The sequence below is a fragment of the Scyliorhinus torazame genome, chromosome 24, assembly GCF_047496885.1.
Source record: "Scyliorhinus torazame isolate Kashiwa2021f chromosome 24, sScyTor2.1, whole genome shotgun sequence".
Classification (NCBI taxonomy): domain Eukaryota; kingdom Metazoa; phylum Chordata; class Chondrichthyes; order Carcharhiniformes; family Scyliorhinidae; genus Scyliorhinus; species Scyliorhinus torazame.
In genome coordinates this window covers 17,571,673-17,596,450 of record NC_092730.1, presented here as the reverse complement: position 1 = coordinate 17,596,450, position 24,778 = coordinate 17,571,673, and the positions used below count along the sequence as shown (strand labels likewise).

At 65.0% G+C, this 24,778-nt stretch overlaps 1 protein-coding gene across 1 annotated transcript in view; it reads right to left on the bottom strand.

Moving 5' to 3' along the window:
• The window catches only part of LOC140400208 (uncharacterized), a 45,397-nt gene extending 28,850 nt beyond the window's left edge, over positions 1-16,547 (bottom strand). The window contains exons 1-3 of the mRNA XM_072489676.1: positions 16,526-16,547; positions 11,642-11,821; positions 9,019-9,133 (exon numbers count right to left, since the gene is read on the bottom strand). Coding sequence (XP_072345777.1) covers positions 9,019-9,133; positions 11,642-11,821; positions 16,526-16,547 — 317 coding nt within the window. The remainder of the gene's footprint in view (positions 1-9,018; positions 9,134-11,641; positions 11,822-16,525) is intronic.
• Between the last annotated feature and the right edge of the window lie 8,231 nt (positions 16,548-24,778).

Genomic DNA, 24,778 nt, shown 5'->3' with positions numbered 1-24,778 from the left:
GAGGGAGGAGACGGGGGTCCCGAGAACGGAGAGTATGGGCTAGACAGACTGAGGGAGGAGACGGGGGTCCCGAGAACGGAGAGTATGGGCTAGACAGACTGAGGGAGGAGACGGGGGTCCCGAGAACGGGGAGTATGGGCTAGACAGACTGAGGGAGGAGACGGGAGTCTGTCCTGGCACACGGGGGAGTAGGGGCTAGACAGACTGAGGGAGGAGACGGGGGTCCCGAGAACGGGGAGTATGGGCTAGACAGACTGAGGGAGGAGACGGGAGTCTGTCCCGGCACAGGGGGGAGTATGGGCTAGACAGACTGAGGGAGGAGACGGGGGTCCCGAGAACGGGGAGTATGGGCTAGACAGACTGAGGGAGGAGACGGGAGTCTGTCCCGGCACACGGGGGAGTATGGGCGAGACAGACTGAGGGAGGAGACGGGGGTCTGTCCCGAGAACGGGGAGTATGGGCTAGACAGACTGAGGGAGGAGACGGGGGTCCCGAGAACGGAGAGTATGGGCTAGACAGACTGAGGGAGGAGACGGGAGTCTGTCCTGGCACACGGGGGAGTATGGGCTAGACAGACTGAGGGAGGAGACGGGGGTCCCGAGAACGGAGAGTATGGGCTAGACAGACTGAGGGAGGAGACGGGGGTCCCGAGAACGGGGAGTATGGGCTAGACAGACTGAGGGAGGAGACGGGAGTCTGTCCTGGCACACGGGGGAGTATGGGCTAGACAGACTGAGGGAGGAGACGGGGGTCCCGAGAACGGAGAGTATGGGCTAGACAGACTGAGGGAGGAGACGGGGGTCCCGAGAACGGAGAGTATGGGCTAGACAGACTGAGGGAGGAGACGGGGGTCCCGAGAACGGGGAGTATGGGCTAGACAGACTGAGGGAGGAGACGGGGGTCCCGAGAACGGAAAGTATGGGCTAGACAGACTGAGGGAGGAGACGGGGGTCCCGAGAACGGAGAGTATGGGCTAGACAGACTGAGGGAGGAGAGGCGGGTCCCGAGAACGGGGAGTATGGGCTAGACAGACTGAGGGAGGAGACGGGGGTCCCGAGAACGGAGAGTATGGGCTAGACAGACTGAGGGAGGAGACGGGGGTCCCGAGAACGGGGAGTATGGGCTAGACAGACTGAGGGAGGCGACGGGAGTCTGTACCGAGAACGGGGAGTATGGGCTAGACAGACTGAGGGAGGAGACGGGGGTCCCGAGAACGGAGAGTATGGGCTAGACAGACTGAGGGAGGAGACGGGGATCCCGAGAACGGGGAGTATGGGCTAGACAGACTGAGGGAGGAGACGGGGGTCCCGAGAACGGGGAGTATGGGCTAGACAGACTGAGGGAGGAGACGGGGGTCTGTCCCGAGAACGGGGAGTATGGGCTAGACAGACTGAGGGAGGAGACGGGAGTCTGTCCCGGCACACGGGAGAGTATGGGCTAGACAGACTGAGGGAGGAGACGGGAGTCTGTCCCGAGAACGGGGAGTATGGGCTAGACAGACTGAGGGAGGTGACGGGAGTCTGTCCCGAGAACGGGGAGTATGGGCGAGACAGACTGAGGGAGGAGACGGGAGTCTGTCCCGAGAACGGGGGAGTATGGGCTAGACAGACTGAGGGAGGAGACGGGAGTCTGTCCGGAGAACGGGGAGTATGGGCTAGACAGACTGAGGGAGGAGACGGGGGTCCCGAGAACGGAGAGTATGGGCTAAACAGACTGAGGGAGGAGACGGGGGTCTGTCCCGAGAACGGGGAGTATGGGCTAGACAGACGGACAGAGGAGACGGGGGTCTGTCCTGGCACACGGGAGAGTATGGGCTAGACAGACTGAGGGAGGAGACGGGGGTCCCGAGAACGGGGAGTATGGGCTAGACAGACTGAGGGAGGAGACGGGGGTCCAGAGGTCGGGGAGTATGGGCTAGACAGACTGAGGGAGGAGACGGGGGTCCCGAGAACGGGTAGTATGGGCTAGACAGACGGACAGAGGAGACGGGGGTCTGTCCCGAGAACGGAGAGTATGGGCTAGACAGACTGAGGGAGGAGACGGGGGTCCCGAGAACGGGGAGTATGGGCTAGACAGACTGAGGGAGGAGACGGGGGTCTGTCCCGAGAACGGGGAGTATGGGCTAGACAGACTGAGGGAGGAGACGGGGGTCCCGAGAACGGGGAGTATGGGCTAGACAGACTGAGGGAGGAGACGGGGGTCCCGAGAACGGGGAGTATGGGCGAGACAGACTGAGGGAGGAGACGGGGGTCTGTCCCGAGAACGGGGAGTATGGGCTAGACAGACTGAGGGAGGCGACGGGAGTCTGTCCCGGCACACGGGGGAGTATGGGCTAGACAGACTGAGGGAGGAGACGGGGGTCCCGAGAACGGGGAGTATGGGCTAGACAGACTGAGGGAGGAGACGGGGGTCCCGAGAACGGGGAGTATGGGCTAGACAGACTGAGGGAGGAGACGGGGGTCTGTCCCGAGAACGGGGGAGTATGGGCTAGACAGACGGACAGAGGAGACGGGGGTCTGTCCTGGCACACGGGGGAGTATGGGCTAGACAGACTGAGGGAGGCGACGGGAGTCTGTCCCGAGAACGGAGAGTATGGGCTAGACAGACTGATGGAGGAGACGGGGGTCCCGAGAACGGGGAGTATGGGCTAGACAGACTGAGGGAGGAGACGGGAGTCTGTCCCTGCACACGGGGGAGTATGGGCTAGACAGACTGAGGGAGGAGACGGGGGTCTGTCCCGAGAACGCAGAGTATGGGCTAGACAGACTGAGGGAGGAGACGGGGGTCCCGAGAACGGGGAGTATGGGCTAGACAGACTGAGGGAGGAGACGGGGGTCCCGAGAACGGGGAGTATGGGCTAGACAGACTGAGGGAGGCGACGGGGGTCCCGAGAACGGGGAGTATGGGCTCGACAGACTGAGGGAGGAGACGGGGGTCCCGAGAACGGGGAGTATGGGCTAGACAGACTGAGGGAGGAGACGGGGGTCTGTCCCGAGAACGGGGAGTATGGGCTAGACAGACTGAGGGAGGAGACGGGAGTCTGTCCCGAGAACGGGGAGTATGGGCTAGACAGACGGACAGAGGAGACGGGGGTCTGTCCTGGCACACGGGGGAGTATGGGCTAGACAGACTGAGGGAGGAGACGGGAGTCTGTCCCGAGAACGGGGAGTATGGGCGAGACAGACTGAGGGAGGAGACGGGAGTCTGTCCCGAGAACGGGGGAGTATGGGCTAGACAGACTGAGGGAGGAGACGGGGGTCCCGAGAACGGAGAGTATGGGCTAAACAGACTGAGGGAGGAGACGGGGGTCTGTCCCGAGAACGGGGAGTATGGGCTAGACAGACGGACAGAGGAGACGGGGGTCTGTCCTGGCACACGGGAGAGTATGGGCTAGACAGACTGAGGGAGGAGACGGGGGTCCCGAGAACGGGGAGTATGGGCTAGACAGACTGAGGGAGGAGACGGGGGTCCAGAGGTCGGGGAGTATGGGCTAGACAGACTGAGGGAGGAGACGGGGGTCCCGAGAACGGGTAGTATGGGCTAGACAGACGGACAGAGGAGACGGGGGTCTGTCCCGAGAACGGGGAGTATGGGCTAGACAGACTGAGGGAGGAGACGGGGGTCCCGAGAACGGGGAGTATGGGCTAGACAGACTGAGGGAGGAGACGGGGGTCCCGAGAACGGGGAGTATGGGCTAGACAGACTGAGGGAGGAGACGGGGGTCTGTCCCGAGAACGGGGAGTATGGGCTAGACAGACTGAGGGAGGCGACGGGAGTCTGTCCCGGCACACGGGGGAGTATGGGCTAGACAGACTGAGGGAGGAGACGGGGGTCCCGAGAACGGGGAGTATGGGCTAGACAGACTGAGGGAGGAGACGGGGGTCCCGAGAACGGGGAGTATGGGCTAGACAGACTGAGGGAGGAGACGGGGGTCTGTCCCGAGAACGGGGGAGTATGGGCTAGACAGACGGACAGAGGAGACGGGGGTCTGTCCTGGCACACGGGGGAGTATGGGCTAGACAGACTGAGGGAGGCGACGGGAGTCTGTCCCGAGAACGGAGAGTATGGGCTAGACAGACTGAGGGAGGAGACGGGGGTCCCGAGAACGGGGAGTATGGGCTAGACAGACTGAGGGAGGAGACGGGAGTCTGTCCCTGCACACGGGGGAGTATGGGCTAGACAGACTGAGGGAGGAGACGGGGGTCTGTCCCGAGAACGGAGAGTATGGGCTAGACAGACTGAGGGAGGAGACGGGGGTCCCGAGAACGGGGAGTATGGGCTAGACAGACTGAGGGAGGAGACGGGGGTCCCGAGAACGGGGAGTATGGGCTAGACAGACTGAGGGAGGCGACGGGAGTCTGTACCGAGAACGGGGAGTATGGGCTAGACAGACTGAGGGAGGAGACGGGAGTCTGTCCCGGCACACGGGGGAGTTTGGGCTAGACGGACTGAGGGAGGAGACGGGGGTCCTGAGAACGGAGAGTATGGGCTAGACAGACTGAGGGAGGAGACGGGGGTCCCGAGAACGGGGAGTATGGGCTAGACAGACTGAGGGAGGAGACGGGGGTCCCGAGAACGGGGAGTATGGGCTAGACAGACTGAGGGAGGAGACGGGAGTCTGTCCCGAGAACGGAGAGTATGGGCTAGACAGACTGAGGGAGGAGACGGGGGTCCGTCCCGGCACACGGGGGAGTATGGGCTAGACAGACTGAGGGAGGAGACGGGGGTCCCGAGAACGGGGAGTATGGGCTAGACAGACTGAGGGAGGAGACGGGAGTCTGTCCCGAGAACGGGGAGTATGGGCTAGACAGACTGAGGGAGGAGACGGGGGTCCCGAGAACGGGGGAATATGGGCTAGACAGACTGAGGGAGGAGACGGGAGTCTGTCCCGAGAACAGAGAGTATGGGCTAGACAGACTGAGGGAGGAGACGGGGGTCCCGAGAACGGAGAGTATGGGCTAGACAGACTGAGGGAGGAGACGGGGGTCTGTCCTGGCACACGGGGGAGTATGGGCTAGACAGACTGAGGGAGGAGACGGGAGTCTGTCCCGGCACACGGGGGAGTATGGGCTAGACAGACTGAGGGAGGAGACGGGGGTCCCGAGAACGGAGAGTATGGGCTAGACAGACTGAGGGAGGAGACGGGAGTCTGTCCCGGCACACGGGGGAGTATGGGCTAGACAGACTGAGGGAGGAGACGGGAGTCTGTCCCGGCACACGGGGGAGTATGGGCTAGACAGACTGAGGGAGGAGACGGGAGTCTGTCCCGGCACACGGGGGAGTATGGGCTAGACAGACTGAGGGAGGAGACGGGGGTCCCGGCACACGGGGGAGTATGGGCTAGACAGACTGAGGGAGGAGACGGGGGTCCCGAGAACGGGGAGTATGGGCTAGACAGACTGAGGGAGGAGACGGGGGTCTGTCCTGGCACACGGGGGAGTATGGGCTAGACAGACTGAGGGAGGAGACGGGAGTCTGTCCCGAGAACGGGGAGTATGGGCAAGACAGACTGAGGGAGGAGACGGGGGTCCCGAGAACGGGGAGTATGGGCTAGACAGACTGAGGGAGGAGACGGGAGTCTGTCCCTGCACACGGGGGAGTATGGGCTAGACAGACTGAGGGAGGAGACGGGGGTCCCGAGAACGGGGAGTATGGGCTAGACAGACTGAGGGAGGAGACGGGGGTCTGTCCTGGCACACGGGGGAGTATGGGCTAGACAGACTGAGGGAGGAGACGGGAGTCTGTCCCGGCACACGGGGGAGTATGGGCTAGACAGACTGAGGGAGGAGACGGGAGTCTGTCCCGAGAACGGGGAGTATGGGCTAGACAGACTGAGGGAGGAGACGGGGGTCCCGAGAACGGGGAGTATGGGCTAGACAGACTGAGGGAGGAGACGGGGGTCCTGAGAACGGAGAGTATGGGCTAGACAGACTGAGGGAGGAGACGGGAGTCTGTCCCGGCACACGGGGGAGTATGGGCTAGACAGACTGAGGGAGGAGACGGGAGTCTGTCCCGGCACACGGGGGAGTATGGGCTAGACAGACTGAGGGAGGAGACGGGGGTCTGTCCCGGCACACGGGGGAGTATGGGCTAGACAGACTGAGGGAGGAGACGGGAGTCTGTCCCGGCACACGGGGGAGTATGGGCTAGACAGACTGAGGGAGGAGACGGGGGTCCCGAGAACGGGGAGTATGGGCTAGACAGACTGAGGGAGGAGACGGGAGTCTGTCCCGAGAACGGAGAGTATGGGCTAGACAGACTGAGGGAGGAGACGGGGGTCCCGAGAACGGGGGAGTATGGGCTAGACAGACTGAGGGAGGAGACGGGGGTCCCGAGAACGGAGAGTATGGGCTAGACAGACTGAGGGAGGAGACGGGGGTCCCGAGAACGGAGAGTATGGGCTAGACAGACTGAGGGAGGAGAATGGGGGTCCCGAGAACGGGGAGTATGGGCTAGACAGACTGAGGGAGGAGACGGGGGTCCCGAGAACGGAGAGTATGGGCTAGACAGACTGAGGGAGGAGACGGGGGTCCCGAGAACGGGGAGTATGGGCTAGACAGACTGAGGGAGGAGACGGGGGTCCCGAGAACGGGGAGTATGGGCTAGACAGACGGACAGAGGAGACGGGGGTCTGTCCCGAGAACGGAGAGTATGGGCTAGACAGACTGAGGGAGGAGACGGGAGTCTGTCCCGAGAGCGGGGAGTATGGGCTAGACAGACTGAGGGAGGAGACGGGGGTCCCGAGAACGGAGAGTATGGGCTAGACAGACTGAGGGAGGAGACGGGGGTCCCGAGAACGGGGAGTATGGGCTAGACAGACTGAGGGAGGAGACGGGGGTCCCGAGAACGGGGAGTATGGGCTAGACAGACTGAGGGAGGAGACGGGGGTCTGTCCCGGCACACGGGGGAGTATGGGCTAGACAGACGGACAGAGGAGACGGGGGTCTGTCCCGAGAACGGAGAGTATGGGCTAGACAGACTGAGGGAGGATACGGGAGTCTGTCCCGAGAACGGGGAGTATGGGCTAGACAGACTCAGGGAGGAGACGGGAGTCTGTCCTGGCACACGGGGGAGTATGGGCTAGACAGACTGAGGGAGGAGACGGGGGTCCCGAGAACGGGGAGTATGGGCTAGACAGACTGAGGGAGGAGACGGGGGTCCCGAGAACGGGGAGTATGGGCTAGACAGACTGAGGGAGGAGACAGGAGTCTGTCCCGAGAACGGGGAGTATGGGCTAGACAGACTGAGGGAGGAGACGGGGGTCCCGAGAACGGGGGAGTATGGGCTAGACAGACTGAGGGAGGAGACGGGGGTCCCGAGAACGGAGAGTATGGGCGAGACAGACTGAGGGAGGAGACGGGAGTCTGTCCCGAGAACGGGGAGTATGGGCTAGACAGACTGAGGGAGGAGACGGGGGTCCCGAGAACGGAGAGTATGGGCGAGACAGACTGAGGGAGGAGACGGGAGTCTGTCCCGAGAACGGGGGAGTATGGGCTAGACAGACTGAGGGAGGAGACGGGAGTCTGTCCCGAGAACGGGGGAGTATGGGCTAGACAGACTGAGGGAGGAGACGGGAGTCTGTCCGGAGAACGGGGAGTATGGGCTAGACAGACTGAGGGAGGAGACGGGGGTCCCGAGAACGGAGAGTATGGGCTAAACAGACTGAGGGAGGAGACGGGGGTCTGTACCGAGAACGGGGAGTATGGGCTAGACAGACGGACAGAGGAGACAGGGTCTGTCCTGGCACACGGGGGAGTATGGGCTAGACAGACTGAGGGAGGAGACGGGGGTCCCGAGAACGGAGAGTATGGGCTAGACAGACTGAGGGAGGAGACGGGGGTCCCGAGAACGGAGAGTATGGGCGAGACAGACTGAGGGAGGAGACGGGAGTCTGTCCCGGCACACGGGGGAGTATGGGCTAGACAGACTGAGGGAGGAGACGGGGGTCCCGAGAACGGGGAGTATGGGCTAGACAGACTGAGGGAGGAGACGGGGGTCTGTCCCGAGAACGGGGAGTATGGGCTAGACAGACGGACAGAGGAGACGGGGGTCTGTCCTGGCACACGGGGGAGTATGGGCTAGACAGACTGAGGGAGGAGACGGGGGTCCCGAGAACGGAGAGTATGGGCTAGACAGACTGAGGGAGGAGACGGGGGTCCCGAGAACGGAGAGTATGGGCGAGACAGACTGAGGGAGGAGACGGGAGTCTGTCCCGGCACACGGGGGAGTATGGGCTAGACAGACTGAGGGAGGAGACGGGGGTCCCGAGAACGGGGAGTATGGGCTAGACAGACTGAGGGAGGAGACGGGGGTCTGTCCCGAGAACGGGGAGTATGGGCTAGACAGACGGACAGAGGAGACGGGGGTCTGTCCTGGCACACGGGGGAGTATGGGCTAGACAGACTGAGGGAGGAGACGGGGGTCCCGAGAACGGAGAGTATGGGCTAGACAGACTGAGGGAGGAGACGGGAGTCTGTCCCGGCACACGGGGGAGTATGGGCTAGACAGACTAAGGGAGGAGACGGGGGTCCCGAGAACGGAGAGTGTGGGCTAGACAGACTGAGGGAGGAGACGGGGGTCCCGAGAACGGGGAGTATGGGCTAGACAGACTGAGGGAGGAGACGGGGGTCCCGAGAACGGGGAGTATGGGCTAGACAGACTGAGGGAGGAGACGGGGGTCTGTCCCGGCACACGGGGGAGTATGGGCTAGACAGACTGAGGGAGGAGACGGGGGTCTGTCCCGAGAACGGGGAGTATGGGCTAGACAGACTGAGGGAGGAGACGGGGGTCTGTCCTGGCACACGGGGGAGTATGGGCTAGACAGACGGACAGAGGAGACGGGGGTCTGTCCCGGCACACGGGGGAGTATGGGCTAGACAGACGGACAGAGGAGACGGGGGTCTGTCCCGGCACACGGGGGAGTATGGGCTAGACAGACTGAGGGAGGAGACGGGGGTCTGTCCTGGCACACGGGGGAGTATGGGCTAGACAGACTGTCGGAAGAGATGACAATCATACCTTGTTGCAGTGTGATGTGATAAATCAGAGGCTGAACTCAGAGATTGGCTCCGTTTTGCACTGGGACGTTCGATTAGACCCGAGGCCGAGAACGTGCTTTGTAAAGAGGGGCTTCCTGAAAGAGAGGGAGACAGAGAGAGAGATCATTACATATCTCACATACTCCGGGACAAGGTTACTAATCCCAACCTCCTGTGTCTCTCTCAGCTCCAAACTGATCGCCCCACGAACTCCCCACAGTATCCCCTAGTGTGGAAATAGTATTCCAGGGAGCCCACCTCTCTCAGTCCTCGCTCCAGCCCTGTCAATCCTTTTTTTCAAAAAAATCTTGTTATTGGCATTTCCCATATTTATACAGTTGTATACAAACACATCACATTTCTCTCGCCTGCGCTAATTTCCTTTATTATACAGCGGTTTAGTTTGTCCTTTCTTTAACTGACCCTACGTGCCTTTCATTGCCCTCTGGATCGGTCTATGGTTCCCCCCCCCCCCCGGGTTGCGCAGTCTTTTGGTACCTCATCTATCTTGGTGTGTTTTTCTAAAAATTCTTATTCGCTTACTCCTCGTTGCTGGCCTCGAACAGGTTTTGGAACAGACCGACAAACTGCCCCCAAGTATCCAGGAAGCCTTCCTCTGACCCTCGGGTGGCAAACATAATCTTCTCCAGGTGGAGAGGTTCCGAGAGGTCAGCGAGCCAGGCTGCAGCTGGGGGTGGTGCTGCCGATCGCTAGCCGGGCAGGATTCTCCGGCGGGCGATTAGGGAAGCGAGGGCGTTGGCCCCCTTCCCCATGTGTAACTCTGGCTGCTCCGATACCCCGAAGATTGCCACGATTGGGCATGGCTTCACCCTCACCCCCACAACCCTGGACATTGCCTCGGAGAAGGCTGTCCAGAACCCAGCAAGCTTGGGGCAAGCCCAGAACATGTGGGTGTGGTTGGCCGGGCCCCGCTGGCACCGCTCACATTTGTCCCCCACCTCCGGGAAGAACCTGCTCATTCGGGTTCTGGTCAGGTGCGCTCTGTGCACCACTTTGAGCTGCATTAGGCTGAGCCTTGCGCAGGAGGAGGTGGAGTTCACGCTGCTCAGTGCTTCGCTCCAGGGTCCCCATCCTACCTCTGTCCCCAGTTCGTCCTCCCATTTTTGTCTGGTCCCGTCCAGTGGAGTCCGGGCTCTGTCCAGTAGCTGTCTGTATATTTTCCCACATAGCCCCCCCCCCCTTCTCGTGGCTCTGCCTATCAGGTCCTCTAGCAGTGTGGTTTCTGGGGCCCCGAGGTACCCCACTGTCTCTTTGCGGAGGAAGTGTTTTATTTGGAGGTGTCTCATTTCCTGTCCTTTTGCTAACCTCCACTTCCTCATCAGTTCGTCTAGTGTCGCCAGTCTGTGCCCTACGTAGAAGTCCCCGACCGTCAGTGTGCCCCCGTCCCGCCTCCATCTTTTGAAGGTGGTATCCAGCATGGCTGGGGGGAATCTGTGATTGCCGCAGATGGGGGCCATGGGGGACATTTTAGTTATCCAGAAGTGTTGTCTGAGCTGGGTCCATGTTCTCAGCGTGGCCGCTACCACTGGGCTCGTTGTGTCCCTTGTTGAGGGGGATGGGAGTGCTGCTGTGGCCAGGGCCCTGAGGGTCGTTCCTTTACCCATCCCCTCACTCTTTCTGCCGTTGCTGCCCAGCGGTAGTATTGTAGGTTTGGTAAGGCCAAGCTCCTTTGATTTTCCTTCTTTGCAGTGTCTGTTTTGGGATTCTCGGGTTCTTACCCCCCACACAATCGCCATGATTAGACGGTCTACGTTTTGGAAAAAGGCCTTGGGGATGAAGATCGGGATGGATCTAAACAGGAAGAGGAACCTTGGCAGTATGTTCATCTTGATCGTCTGCCCTCTCCCCGCCAGGGAGAGTGGGAGTGAGCCCCACCTTTGAAGGTCTCTTCTTACTTCCTCCACCAGGCTGGTCAGGTTCCACTTGTGGATCTGTGTCCAGTCTCTGGCTATCTGGATCCCCAGGTAGCGGAATCTATTCTGGGCTGTTTTGAACAGGAGCCCCTCCAGCTCTGTCCCTCCCCCTTTTGGGTTCACTGGGAATGCCTCGCTTTTGCCCAGGTTAAGTTTGTAGCCCGAGAAGGTTCCAAACTCTTTCAGTATTTGTAGTATTGCCTTCAGTCCCTCCTGTGACTTCGAGACACAGAGGAACAGGTCATCTGCATAGAGTGAGACTCTGTGCTCTCTGTCTCCTCTCCGGATTCCCTTCCAGCTTTTCGCATCCCGCAGGGAGCCCTGTCAATCCTTGCTCTTCCTTCCCCTGTGCAGCCCCTCGGTCAGGGTGCAGTCACCCCCAGGTTGGGTTATTCTGCTCCTGGACCCTGTTGAACAGCCACTCGAACTAGACTCCAACCCGAACCTCCCTGACCCCACAGACCCCCATCCCCAAACCTCATCCGACTCCTCTGCAATCATCACACCCCCATACCCCACCCTTCAAACCCTAGCCCTCACCCAGCAACCCGCATCAAACCATCCCCCCCCCCCTCCAATAAACCCCCTATTGCTCCAAACCCAAACCAACCGCAGCCTGTACCCCGAACCCCACAGTCTACCCAAGGGAGTGGGGAATTGGGAACAAACCGGGGAGGCTGCCTTTCAGAACGGCAAAATGCTGGTCGTAGAAGCAGATGCGCCGGAGAGCGTCAGCAAGAGCGGACTTCAGCAACGTAATCTCGTCCTCCTGCTGTTGTAGCCTCTGTTCGAGTTGAGACAGGCGGTGGTCCTGGTAATCCCACTCGCTCAACCCAGACACATTGTCATCTGTAAGAGACACATTCAACCAGTCAGATTAACCAGTACCTCAATGATTCCCTCATCGATTCAAATTCCTCCCAGGCCAGTGAACCACTTAATAATGTAATGTTAGGAAAGGAGACAGTGAATTGGTGCAATCTTTGGGGTATCGGGGCAGCCGGGGCCGGGAGAGGGGGGGCAGGGCGAGGGAGGGGGGGGGGCAGGGCGAGGGAGGGGGGGGGGGCAGGGCGAGGGAGAGGGGGGGGGCAGGGCGAGGGAGAGGGGGGGGCAGGGCGAGGGAGAGGGGGGGGCAGGGCGAGGGAGAGGGGGGGGCAGGGCGAGGGAGAGGGGGGGGCAGGGCGAGGGAGAGGGGGGGGCAGGGCGAGGGAGAGGGGGGGGCAGGGCGAGGGAGAGGGGGGGGCAGGGCGAGGGAGAGGGGGGGGCAGGGCGAGGGAGAGGGGGGGGCAGGGCGAGGGAGAGGGGGGGGCAGGGCGAGGGAGAGGAGGGGGGCAGGGCGAGGGAGAGGGGGGGGCAGAGCGAGGGAGAGAGGGGGGCAGAGCGAGGGAGAGAGGGGGGCAGAGCGAGGGAGAGAGGGGGGCAGAGCGAGGGAGAGGGGGGCAGCAGAGCGAGGAGAGGGGGGCAGAGCGAGGGAGAGGGGGGCAGAGCGAGGGAGAGGGGGGCAGAGCGAGGGAGAGGGGGGCAGAGCGAGGGAGAGGGGGGCAGAGCGAGGGAGAGGGGGGCAGAGCGAGGGAGAGGGGGGGCAGAGCGAGGGAGAGGGGGGCAGAGCGAGGGAGAGGGGGGGCAGAGCGAGGAGAGGGGGGCAGAGCGAGGGAGAGGGGGGCAGAGCGAGGGAGAGGGGGCAGAGCGAGGGAGAGGGGGGCAGAGCGAGGAGGAGGGGGGGCAGAGCGAGGGAGAGGGGGTCAGAGCGAGGGAGAGGGGGGCAGAGCGAGGGAGAGGGGGGCAGAGCGAGGGAGAGGGGGGCAGAGCGAGGGAGAGGGGGGCAGAGCAGAGGGAGAGGGGGGCAGAGCGAGGGAGAGGGGGGCAGAGCGAGGGAGAGGGGGGCAGAGCGAGGGAGAGGGGGGCAGAGCGAGGGAGAGGGGGGCAGAGCGAGGGAGAGGGGGGCAGAGCGAGGGAGAGGGGGCAGAGCGAGGGAGAGGGGGGCAGAGCGAGGGAGAGGGGGGCAGAGCGAGGGAGAGGGGGGCAGAGCGAGGGAGAGGGGGGCAGAGCGAGGGAGAGGGGGGCAGAGCGAGGGAGAGGGGGGCAGAGCGAGGGAGAGGGGGGGCAGAGCGAGGGAGAGGGGGGCAGAGCGAGGGAGAGGGGGCAGAGCGAGGGAGAGGGGGGCAGAGCGAGGGAGAGGGGGGCAGAGCGAGGGAGAGGGGGCAGAGCGAGGGAGAGGGGGGCAGAGCGAGGGAGAGGGGGGCAGAGCGAGGGAGAGGGGGGGCAGAGCGAGGGAGAGGGGGGCAGAGCGAGGGAGAGGGGGGCAGAGCGAGGGAGAGGGGGCAGAGCGAGGGAGAGGGGGGCAGAGCGAGGGAGAGGGGGGCAGAGCGAGGGGAGAGGGGGGCAGAGCGAGGGAGAGGGGGGCAGAGCGAGGAGAGGGGGGCAGAGCGAGGGAGAGGGGGGCAGAGCGAGGGAGAGGGGGGCAGAGCGAGGGAGAGGGGGGCAGAGCGAGGGAGAGGGGGGCAGAGCGAGGAGAGGGGGGCAGAGCGAGGGAGAGGGGGGCAGAGCGAGGGAGAGGGGGGCAGAGCGAGGGAGAGGGGGGCAGAGCGAGGGAGAGGGGGGCAGAGCGAGGGAGAGGGGGGGCAGAGCGAGGGAGAGGGGGGCAGAGCGAGGGAGAGGGGGGGCAGAGCGAGGGAGAGGGGGGCAGAGCGAGGAGAGGGGGGCAGAGCGAGGGAGAGGGGGGCAGAGCGAGGGAGAGGGGGGCAGAGCGAGGGAGAGGGGGGCAGAGCGAGGAGAGGGGGGCAGAGCGAGGGAGAGGGGGGCAGAGCGAGGGAGAGGGGGGCAGAGCGAGGGAGAGGGGGGGCAGAGCGAGGGAGAGGGGGGCAGAGCGAGGGAGAGGGGGGCAGAGCGAGGGAGAGGGGGGCAGAGCGAGGGAGAGGGGGGGCAGAGCGAGGGAGAGGGGGGCAGAGCGAGGGAGAGGGGGGGCAGAGCGAGGGAGAGGGGGGCAGAGCGAGGAGAGGGGGCAGAGCGAGGGAGAGGGGGGCAGAGCGAGGGAGAGGGGGGCAGAGCGAGGGAGAGGGGGGCAGAGCGAGGAGAGGGGGGCAGAGCGAGGGAGAGGGGGGCAGAGCGAGGGAGAGGGGGGCAGAGCGAGGGAGAGGGGGGCAGGAGCGAGGGAGAGGGGGGCAGAGCGAGGGAGAGGGGGGCAGAGCGAGGGAGAGGGGGGCAGAGCGAGGAGAGGGGGGCAGAGCGAGGGAGAGGGGGGCAGAGCGAGGGAGAGGGGGGCAGAGCGAGGGAGAGGGGGGCAGAGCGAGGAGAGGGGGGCAGAGCGAGGGGAGAGGGGGCAGAGCGAGGGAGAGGGGGGCAGAGCGAGGGAGAGGGGGGCAGAGCGAGGGAGAGGGGGCAGAGCGAGGGAGAGGGGGCAGAGCGAGGGAGAGGGGGGCAGAGCGAGGGAGAGGGGGGCAGAGCGAGGGAGAGGGGGCAGAGCGAGGGAGAGGGGGCAGAGCGAGGGAGAGGGGGGCAGAGCGAGGGAGAGGGGGGCAGAGCGAGGGAGAGGGGGGCAGAGCGAGGGAGAGGGGGGCAGAGCGAGGGAGAGGGGGGCAGAGCGAGGGAGAGGGGGGCAGAGCGAGGGAGAGGGGGGCAGAGCGAGGGAGAGGGGGGCAGAGCGAGGGAGAGGGGGCAGAGCGAGGGAGAGGGGGGCAGAGCGAGGGAGAGGGGGGCAGAGCGAGGGAGAGGGGGGCAGAGCGAGGGAGAGGGGGGCAGAGCGAGGGAGAGGGGGCCAGAGCGAGGGAGAGGGGGGCAGAGCGAGGGAGAGGGGGGCAGAGCGAGGGAGAGGGGGGCAGAGCGAGGGAGAGGGGGGGCAGAGCGAGGGAGAGGGGGGCAGAGCGAGGGAGAGGGGGGCAGAGCGAGGGGAGAGGGGGGGCAGAGCGAGGGAGAGGGGGGCAGAGCGAGGGAGAGGGGGGCAGAGCGAGGGAGAGGGGGGCAGAGCGAGGGAGAGGGGGGCAGAGCGAGGGAGAGGGGGGCAGAGCGAGGGAGAGGGGGGCAGAGCGAGGGAGAGGGGGGCAGAGCGAGGAGAGGGGGGCAGAGCGAGGGAGAGGGGGCAGAGCGAGGGAGAGGGGGGCAGAGCGAGGGAGAGGGGGGCAGAGCGAGGGAGAGGGGGGCAGAGCGAGGGAGAGGGGGGCAGAGCGAGGGAGAGGGGGCAGAGCGAGGAGAGGGGGGCAGAGCGAGGGAGAGGGGGGCAGAGCGAGGGAGAGGGGGGCAGAGCGAGGGAGAGGGGGGCAGAGCGAGGGAGAGGGGGGCAGAGCGAGGAGAGGGGGGCAGAGCGAGGAGAGGGGGGCAGAGCGAGGGAGAGGGGGCAGAGCGAGGAGAGGGGGGCAGAGCGAGGGAGAGGGGGGCAGAGCGAGGGAGAGGGGGGCAGAGCGAGGGAGAGGGGGGCAGAGCGAGGGAGAGGGGGGCAGAGCGAGGAGAGGGGGGCAGAGCGAGGGAGAGGGGGGCAGAGCGAGGGAGAGGGGGGCAGAGCGAGGGAGAGGGGGGCAGAGCGAGGGAGAGGGGGGCAGAGCGAGGGAGAGGGGGGCAGAGCGAGGGAGAGGGGGGCAGAGCGAGGGAGAGGGGGCAGAGCGAGGGAGAGGGGGGCAGAGCGAGGAGAGGGGGGCAGAGCGAGGGAGAGGGGGGCAGAGCGAGGGAGAGGGGGGGCAGAGCGAGGGAGAGGGGGCAGAGCGAGGGAGAGGGGGGCAGAGCGAGGGAGAGGGGGGCAGAGCGAGGGGAGAGGGGGGCAGAGCGAGGGAGAGGGGGGGCAGAGCGAGGGAGAGGGGGGCAGAGCGAGGGAGAGGGGGGGCAGAGCGAGGGAGAGGGGGGCAGAGCGAGGGAGAGGGGGGCAGAGCGAGGGAGAGGGGGGGCAGAGCGAGGGAGAGGGGGGCAGAGCGAGGGAGAGGGGGCAGAGCGAGGAGAGGGGGGCAGAGCGAGGGAGAGGGGGGCAGAGCGAGGGAGAGAGGGGGGGGAGAGCGAGGGAGAGAGGGGGGAGAGCGAGGGAGAGGGGGGAGAGCGAGGGAGGAGAGCGAGGGAGAGGGGGGGGGAGAGCGAGGGAGAGGGGGGGGGGGGAGAGCGAGGGAGAGGGGGGGGGGGAGAGCGAGGGAGAGGGGGGGGGGGGGGGAGAGCGAGGGAGAGGGCGGGGGGGAGAGCGAGGGAGAGGGGGGCAGAGCGAGGGAGAGCCTCCCTCGCTCTGCCCCCCTCTCCCTCGCTCTGCCCCCAAATGTCTGGGGACATTTCAGGAGGCTCAGGCAGGGGGACATTTCAGGAAGCTCAGGCAGGGGGACATTTCAGGAGGCTCAGGCAGGGGGACATTTCAGGAGGGTCAGGCAGGGGGACATTTCAGGAGGGTCAGGCAGGGGGACATTTCAGGAGGGTCAGGCAGGGGGACATTTCAGGAGGCTCAGGCAGGGGGACATTTCAGGGAGGCTCAGGCCTGCTCGGAACAGCAAGTGATTCATCTTGTTTTTATTCCCACTGAATCGCTTCATTGTGTGAGAAATATGTGACCGCTGGTTAACTTTATTTACCAGCATGTATTCCAAGACTAACTCTGCTGTTGTTGGTCAGTCATTGCGGGGGCCTGCCAGTAACTCCACACAATGAATATTTCACCCAAACCAGGCTGGCTGAAAGTGGCCTGTAGACCGGAAGCTCCAAAACTCACATCTGCTGTGCAACTCTCAACACCACTTTCAAATCCCAACCACACTCTGCCTCTGGCCTGTGCAGCGCCGTCACTTCTTCTTTCGGGTTCGACACCTCACCCAGGTCCCCCGCAATACCCGTCTCTCCAACCTTTAGTTACAAACTCCGACAAAATCTCTGTCCCCCCCCACCCTTCCAGCTTTAATCGTGCCAGCAGTTTACCTCCCCAAATAACTGCGGGTCCCTCCGCTCCGGCTCTCCTTAAAAACAAACTCTTTTATTGCCACGATTTGGGCCTCCCGTCTCCCTGCGACCTCTTTTACGGCTGGATCTCATTCTACTTGCCCAATTAACACTCGTGCGGAGGGGCTTTGGGACATGGTAAAAGGTGCTAGTTAAATGCACGGCCTTGTTCAGTGGATGCCGACTCCTTTGGCGTCTCGCGTGAAAGGTTCTCTCTCTCAGCCATGTAGGGCAGCACGGTAGCACAGTGGTTAGCACAGTTGCTTTACAGCTCCTGGACCAGGGTTCGATTCCCGGCTTGGGTCACTGTCTGTGTGGAGTCTGCACATCCTCCCCGTGTCTGCGTGGGTTTCCTCCGGGTGCTCCGGTTTCCTCCCACAGTCCAAAAATGTGTGGGTTAGGTGGATTGGCCATGATAAATTGCCCCTTAGTGTCCAAAAAAGGATCATGTGACAGGTATAGAGTGGAGGTATGGGTTTAGGTAGGGTGCTCTTTCCAAGGGCCGGTGCAGACACTCGATGGGCCGAATGGCCTCCTTCTGCACTGTAAATTCTATGATTCTATGTTATTACTGAATCTTTCTAAAGACTGGTTAGGCCTTGGCGAGGATTGGGCCCCAATTCTGGGCCCCACACTTTAGGGAGGGTGTTGAGGCTCTTCGAGAGAATGCGGTGGGAGATTTTCTAGAAGGTTCCCAGCAATGAGGGACTTCGGTTACCGTGGAGACCGGAGACGCTGAGATTGTCCTCAGAGCAGAAAAGGTGAAGGGGGAGATTGAAATGAGGCGTTTTGTCAGAGTCAATGAGGAGAAAGTGTTTCCAGTGTCAGGGGGGTGGGCACGGGGGGTGGGCAAGCAGAGGGGACAGCGGGCGAAGAGAATGGGTAACAGAGCTGCTTTCTGCCTTGGGGCTGCTAGAGACTGACCGGGCCACACCAGCCGGTTGGTGGGAAGGTGTGGGTGTAAGAGAGACACAGAACAGCGAAGGCTCAGTCAGCGGCCTACGTGTGGTTACAGGAGGGGGTGGAGGAAGATGAATAACAAGAATATTTCAAATTTGGTAAATTCACTTCAACCCACTCACTGCCGGCAGAGAGAGAGCGCAAACTGAGAAGGTGACGTCAAAGCCCACAGTCCACTCGGAGCTCCAGCACGTTGGGGAAAGTGGCAGTACCCGTCTGCCACATACACCGGAATACCACGCGGGCCCGATTCACCCACCGCAGCGGGTGAACCCCCCTCCCCGGAGAGCCCCAAATTGACCCCGCCTCGCCCAGTGCGAATTGGATCATGCCCTGTCTGTGCGGAGTCTGCACATCCTCCCCGTGTCTGCGTGGGTTTCCTCCGGGTGCTCTGGTTTCCTCCCACAGTCCAAAGATGTGCGGGTTAGGTGGACTGGCCAGGATAAATTTCCGTCAGTGTCCAGGGATGTCTAGGTTAGGTGGGGTTTCAGGGTTGTGGCGAGGGATTGGGCCTGGGTAGGCTGCTCTTTCAGAGGGTCGGTACAGATTCGATGGGCCGAAAGGCCGGCTTCTGCGCTATAGGAACTCTATGGGGCTATGCACAGTGACGAAATGGCTGCTAGAGTTCCGAGTCAGCATGGTGAGTGACTTGGAGTGGAACTAAGTTGTTTGGTGTTTCCATATACCTGCTGCCCTTGTCCTTATAGCTGGCAGTGGTCTGCCTAAGGAGCCTTTGCGATGCAAGGATTGTAGACGGTACACACGGCTGCAGCCGTGCGTCAGTGGTGGAGGGAGTGAATTTTGAAGATGATGGATGGAGGTCAATCAAGACGTTGAACTTAAGAGTGTTGTTAGAGCCGCACTCATCCAGGCAAGTGGAGAGTATTCCCTCACACTCCTGACTTGTGCCTTGCAGCTGGTGGACAGGCTTTGGGGGGGGTCAGGAGGTGAGTTACTCTCCACAGGATTCCCAGCCTCTGACCTGCCCTGGTAGCCACAGTATTAATGTGGCTGGGTCCAGTTCAGTTTCTGATCAATGGTGACCCCCAGGATGTTGATTGTGGGGATTCAGCGATGGGAATGCCATCGAATGTCAAGGGGCGATGGTTAGACCCTCTCTTGTAGGAGATGGTCATTGCCGGGCACTTGTGTGGTGTGAATGTAACTTGCCCCTTGTCAGCCCCGAGCCTGGATATTGTCCGGGTCTTGCTGCATTTGGACAGGGACTGCTTCATTATCTGCGGAGTCGCGAATGGTGCTGAACATTGTGTAGTCATCCGCAAACATCCCCACTTCTGACCTTATGATGGAAGGGAGGTCATTGATGAAGCAGCTGAAGATGGTTGGGCCGAGGACACGACCCTGGGGAACTCCCGCAGTGATGTCCTGGAGCTGAGATGATTGACCTCCAACCACCACAACCATCTTCCTTTGTGCCGGGTATGACTCCAACCAGCGGAGAGTTTCCCCCCCGATTCCCACTGACTCCAGTTTCGCTCGGGCTCCTTGATGACACACTCGGTCAAACGCTGCCTTGATGTCAGGGCAGTCACTCCCACCTCACCTCTGGCATTCAGCTCTTTGTCCATGTTTGACCCAAGGCTGTAATGGGGTCAGGAGCTGAGTGACCCTGGGCGGAACCCAAACTGAGCCTCCGTGAGCAGCTTATTGCTGAGTAAGTGCCGCTCTGTTGATGACTCCTTCCAGCCCCTGTCAGCAGACATGTCCAGGAAACAGGCACAACATCAACCAGACGGTCAACCAGGGGAGGCTGCACCTCTCCCGCCCCCACCCCCCCAGCATCGAGCAGCTTCAGCTCACCGTGCCCCGGACCCCTCCGCTCCCCCGAGCCCTAAAGGGTGCTGAGGCCAATTCCTTCTCCCCAACATCAAGCAGCTAAGCTGGCCAAGATCAGTGTGAGAGACTGTCGAGCTCGGAGCAGCTTCGAGTCCAAGGTGAAGAGTTTCTCGAATGAGGGCTAGTTTCGGAAGGGGATTGGGGGGGGGGGGGGGGGGGGGGGGGGGGAAAGAGAGATGGAAGCAGCCAGGTGGTGGGTCAGCTCATCGAAGGGATTCTTCCGACACCTCACTCCAGCCAGCAGACATTCCCCTCGCTATTCCACATTAAATAACATCCCGCCTGGCCTCTCGGGCAGATACACAGAGAAAATAGGAGGAGGAGGCCGTTCGGCCCTTCCAGCCTGCTCCGTTATTCACTATGATCATGGCCGATCATCAAGTTCAATACCCTGATCCCGCCTTCCCCCCATATCCCTCGATCTCTTCAGCCCCAAGAGCCAAATCTAATTCCTTCTTGAAATTACACAACGTTTTGTCCTCAACTACTTTCTGTGGGAGTGAATTACACAGATTCTCCGCTCTCTGGGTGAAGAAATTTCTCCTCACCTCAGTCCGAAAGGTTTACCCCTTATCCTCAAACTGTGACCCCTAGTTCTGGTCTCCCCACCATCGGGAACATTCTTTCTGAATCTACCCTGTCCAATCCTGTTAGAATTTTGGACGTTTCTATGAGATCCCCTCTCACTCTTCTAAATTCCAATGAATATAATCCTAACCCACTTAGTCTCCCCTCCTGTGACAGTCCCGCCACCCCAGGAATCAGCCTGGTAAACCTTCGCTGCTCTCCCTCCACAGCAAGAACATCCTTCCTCAGATAAGGTCACCAAAACTGCCCACAATACTCCGGTGTGGCCTCACCAAGGCCCTGTACAATTGCAGTAAAACATCTCCATTCCGATACTCAAATCCTCTCGCTATGAAGCCAACATACCATTTACCTTCTTTACTGCCTGTTGTACCCACGCGCTTACTTTCAGCGACTGATGCACGAGGACACCAAGGTCTGGCTGAGTATCCGCTTCTCTCAATTTACACCCATTCACAGAATAATCTGCCTTCCTATTTTAGCTACCGAATAATAAGAATCTTTATTATTGTCACAAGTAGGTTTACATTAACACTGCAATGAAGTTACTGTGAAAAGCCCCTAGTCGCCACATTCCAGCGCCTGTTCGGGTCACAGAGGGAGAATTCAGAATGTCCAATTCACCCAACAGCACGTCTTTCGGGACTTGTGGGAGGAAACCGGAGCACCCGGAGGAAACCCACGCAGACACGGGGAGAACGTGCAGACTCCGCACAGACAGTGACCCAGCGGGGAATCGAACCCGGGTCCCTGGCACTGTGAAGCTCGAAGCCTGCTGATATTCAGGTCAGAAGGAATCGAGTGAGTTTGTCATATCGAGATGTGACGTTTGAGATTTCTGTCTGTAATTCCTCCTCTTGCACTATCCAATTTTGGATGCGAAGGAGCCCGTTCTGCATTGCCTTTACCCACACAGTGCGCGCTCACAACCTCGCATTTATCCACCTGCATTTGCCATGCGCGTGTCCACTCACTCAGCCCGAATTGGACATTCTGAATTCTCCCTCCGTGTACCCGAACAGGCGCCGGAATGTGGCGACGAGGGGATTTTCACAGGAACTTCAATGCAGTGGGTTTTTTTTTTTAAGAAATATTTTTATTGGCTTTTGCACTTAATGTCCAAACTTTGCAGAACAATCCAGATACAGCAATAACACCGGAACAACATCAACACAGGGGCTGTCCCTGCAGCAGTGACAGTGGTCCCACTTCAATCTTTTCCCAACTCTATTAATGTGCACCTTGTTTTAAGAAGTGTTCTTGTCAGGATTCTTGACATTTAGAGATACAAGTTACACACAACTTTCCCCCCCCCCCCCCCCTCCTTTATCCCTCCTCTGCTGTAGGTGGGCTGCTTTTTATCCAGGCAGTGCCCAGTTGGTTGTGAACAGGTTTGTAAAGAGGTTTGTGAACTTCCTCCACACGTTCTGGAATGTCCTCCCACTGATTGAGAATTTTACTTTTTCTAGTTTCAGAAACGAGGCCGGGAGGGCCGGGCCCGCCCCGAGGCCGGGAGGGCCGGGCCCGCCCCGAGGCCGGGAGGGCCGGGCCCGCCCCGAGGCCGGGAGGGCCGGGCCCGCCCCGAGGCCGGGAGGGCCGGGCCCGCCCCGAGGCCGGGAGGGCCGGGCCCGCCCCGAGGCCGGGAGGGCCGGGCCCGCCCCGAGGCCGGGAGGGCCGGGCCCGCCCCGAGGCCGGGAGGGCCGGGCCCGCCCCGAGGCCGGGAGGGCCGGGCCCGCCCCGAGGCCGGGAGGGCCGGGCCCGCCCCGAGGCCGGGAGGGCCGGGCCCGCCCCGAGGCCGGGAGGGCCGGGCCCGCCCCGAGGCCGGGAGGGCCGGGCCCGCCCCGAGGCCGGGAGGGCCGGGCCCGCCCCGAGGCCGGGAGGGCCGGGCCCGCCCCGAGGCCGGGAGGGCCGGGCCCGCCCCGAGGCCGGGAGGGCCGGGCCCGCCCCGAGGCCGGGAGGGCCGGGCCCGCCCCGAGGCCGGGAGGGCCGGGCCCGCCCCGAGGCCGGGAGGGCCGGGCCCGCCCCGAGGCCGGGAGGGCCGGGCCCGCCCCGAGGCCGGGAGGGCCGGGCCCGCCCCGAGGCCGGGAGGGCCGGGCCCGCCCCGAGGCCGGGAGGGCCGGGCCCGCCCCGAGGCCGGGAGGGCCGGGCCCGCCCCGAGGCCGGGAGGGCCGGGCCCGCCCCGAGGCCGGGAGGGCCGGGCCCGCCCCGAGGCCGGGAGGGCCGGGCCCGCCCCGAGGCCGGGAGGGCCGGGCCCGCCCCGAGGCCGGGAGGGCCGGGCCCGCCCCGAGGCCGGGAGGGCCGGGCCCGCCCCGAGGCCGGGAGGGCCGGGCCCGCCCCGAGGCCGGGAGGGCCGGGCCCGCCCCGAGGCCGGGAGGGCCGGGCCCGCCCCGAGGCCGGGAGGGCCGGGCCCGCCCCGAGGCCGGGAGGGCCGGGCCCGCCCCGAGGCCGGGAGGGCCGGGCCCGCCCCGAGGCCGGGAGGGCCGGGCCCGCCCCGAGGCCGGGAGGGCCGGGCCCGCCCCGAGGCCGGGAGGGCCGGGCCCGCCCCGAGGCCGGGAGGGCCGGGCCCGCCCCGAGGCCGGGAGGGCCGGGCCCGCCCCGAGGCCGGGAGGGCCGGGCCCGCCCCGAGGCCGGGAGGGCCGGGCCCGCCCCGAGGCCGGGAGGGCCGGGCCCGCCCCGAGGCCGGGAGGGCCGGGCCCGCCCCGAGGCCGGGAGGGCCGGGCCCGCCCCGAGGCCGGGAGGGCCGGGCCCGCCCCGAGGCCGGGAGGGCCGGGCCCGCCCCGAGGCCGGGAGGGCCGGGCCCGCCCCGAGGCCGGGAGGGCCGGGCCCGCCCCGAGGCCGGGAGGGCCGGGCCCGCCCCGAGGCCGGGAGGGCCGGGCCCGCCCCGAGGCCGGGAGGGCCGGGCCCGCCCCGAGGCCGGGAGGGCCGGGCCCGCCCCGAGGCCGGGAGGGCCGGGCCCGCCCCGAGGCCGGGAGGGCCGGGCCCGCCCCGAGGCCGGGAGGGCCGGGCCCGCCCCGAGGCCGGGAGGGCCGGGCCCGCCCCGAGGCCGGGAGGGCCGGGCCCGCCCCGAGGCCGGGAGGGCCGGGCCCGCCCCGAGGCCGGGAGGGCCGGGCCCGCCCCGAGGCCGGGAGGGCCGGGCCCGCCCCGAGGCCGGGAGGGCCGGGCCCGCCCCGAGGCCGGGAGGGCCGGGCCCGCCCCGAGGCCGGGAGGGCCGGGCCCGCCCCGAGGCCGGGAGGGCCGGGCCCGCCCCGAGGCCGGGAGGGCCGGGCCCGCCCCGAGGCCGGGAGGGCCGGGCCCGCCCCGAGGCCGGGAGGGCCGGGCCCGCCCCGAGGCCGGGAGGGCCGGGCCCGCCCCGAGGCCGGGAGGGCCGGGCCCGCCCCGAGGCCGGGAGGGCCGGGCCCGCCCCGAGGCCGGGAGGGCCGGGCCCGCCCCGAGGCCGGGAGGGCCGGGCCCGCCCCGAGGCCGGGAGGGCCGGGCCCGCCCCGAGGCCGGGAGGGCCGGGCCCGCCCCGAGGCCGGGAGGGCCGGGCCCGCCCCGAGGCCGGGAGGGCCGGGCCCGCCCCGAGGCCGGGAGGGCCGGGCCCGCCCCGAGGCCGGGAGGGCCGGGCCCGCCCCGAGGCCGGGAGGGCCGGGCCCGCCCCGAGGCCGGGAGGGCCGGGCCCGCCCCGAGGCCGGGAGGGCCGGGCCCGCCCCGAGGCCGGGAGGGCCGGGCCCGCCCCGAGGCCGGGAGGGCCGGGCCCGCCCCGAGGCCGGGAGGGCCGGGCCCGCCCCGAGGCCGGGAGGGCCGGGCCCGCCCCGAGGCCGGGAGGGCCGGGCCCGCCCCGAGGCCGGGAGGGCCGGGCCCGCCCCGAGGCCGGGAGGGCCGGGCCCGCCCCGAGGCCGGGAGAGCCGGGCCCGCCCCGAGGCCGGGAGAGCCGGGCCCGCCCCGAGGCCGGGAGAGCCGGGCCCGCCCCGAGGCCGGGAGAGCCGGGCCCGCCCCGAGGCCGGGAGAGCCGGGCCCGCCCCGAGGCCGGGAGAGCCGGGCCCGCCCCGAGGCCGGGAGAGCCGGGCCCGCCCCGAGGCCGGGAGAGCCGGGCCCGCCCCGAGGCCGGGAGAGCCGGGCCCGCCCCGAGGCCGGGAGAGCCGGGCCCACTCCAAGGCCCTGGGTGACGCTGACATGTCGCAACCCAGCCGAGGCCTCCGCCTGGCGATCAGTGAGGCGAACGTCAGGGCGTCCACCCTCTTCCCTGTCCAGAGCTGTGGGTGCGCTGACCACAGAGCTGTGGGTGCGCTGACCACCCCCCGCCCCCCCCCCGAACCCGAAGACTGCCACAGAAGGGCTCGGCTCCAACTCGACCCCCCCCCCCCCACCACCCTGCACACGGCCTCGGAAAAGGCCGTCCAGAACGAGTCAGGGGCAGGCCCAGAACACGTGGGTGTGGTTGGCCAGGTGGGGGTGGGGGTGGGGGAAGAGGGTGGGTGGGTGGGGGGGGGGGGGGGGGGGGTTGGTGGGGTCGGTGTGTGGTGGGGCGGG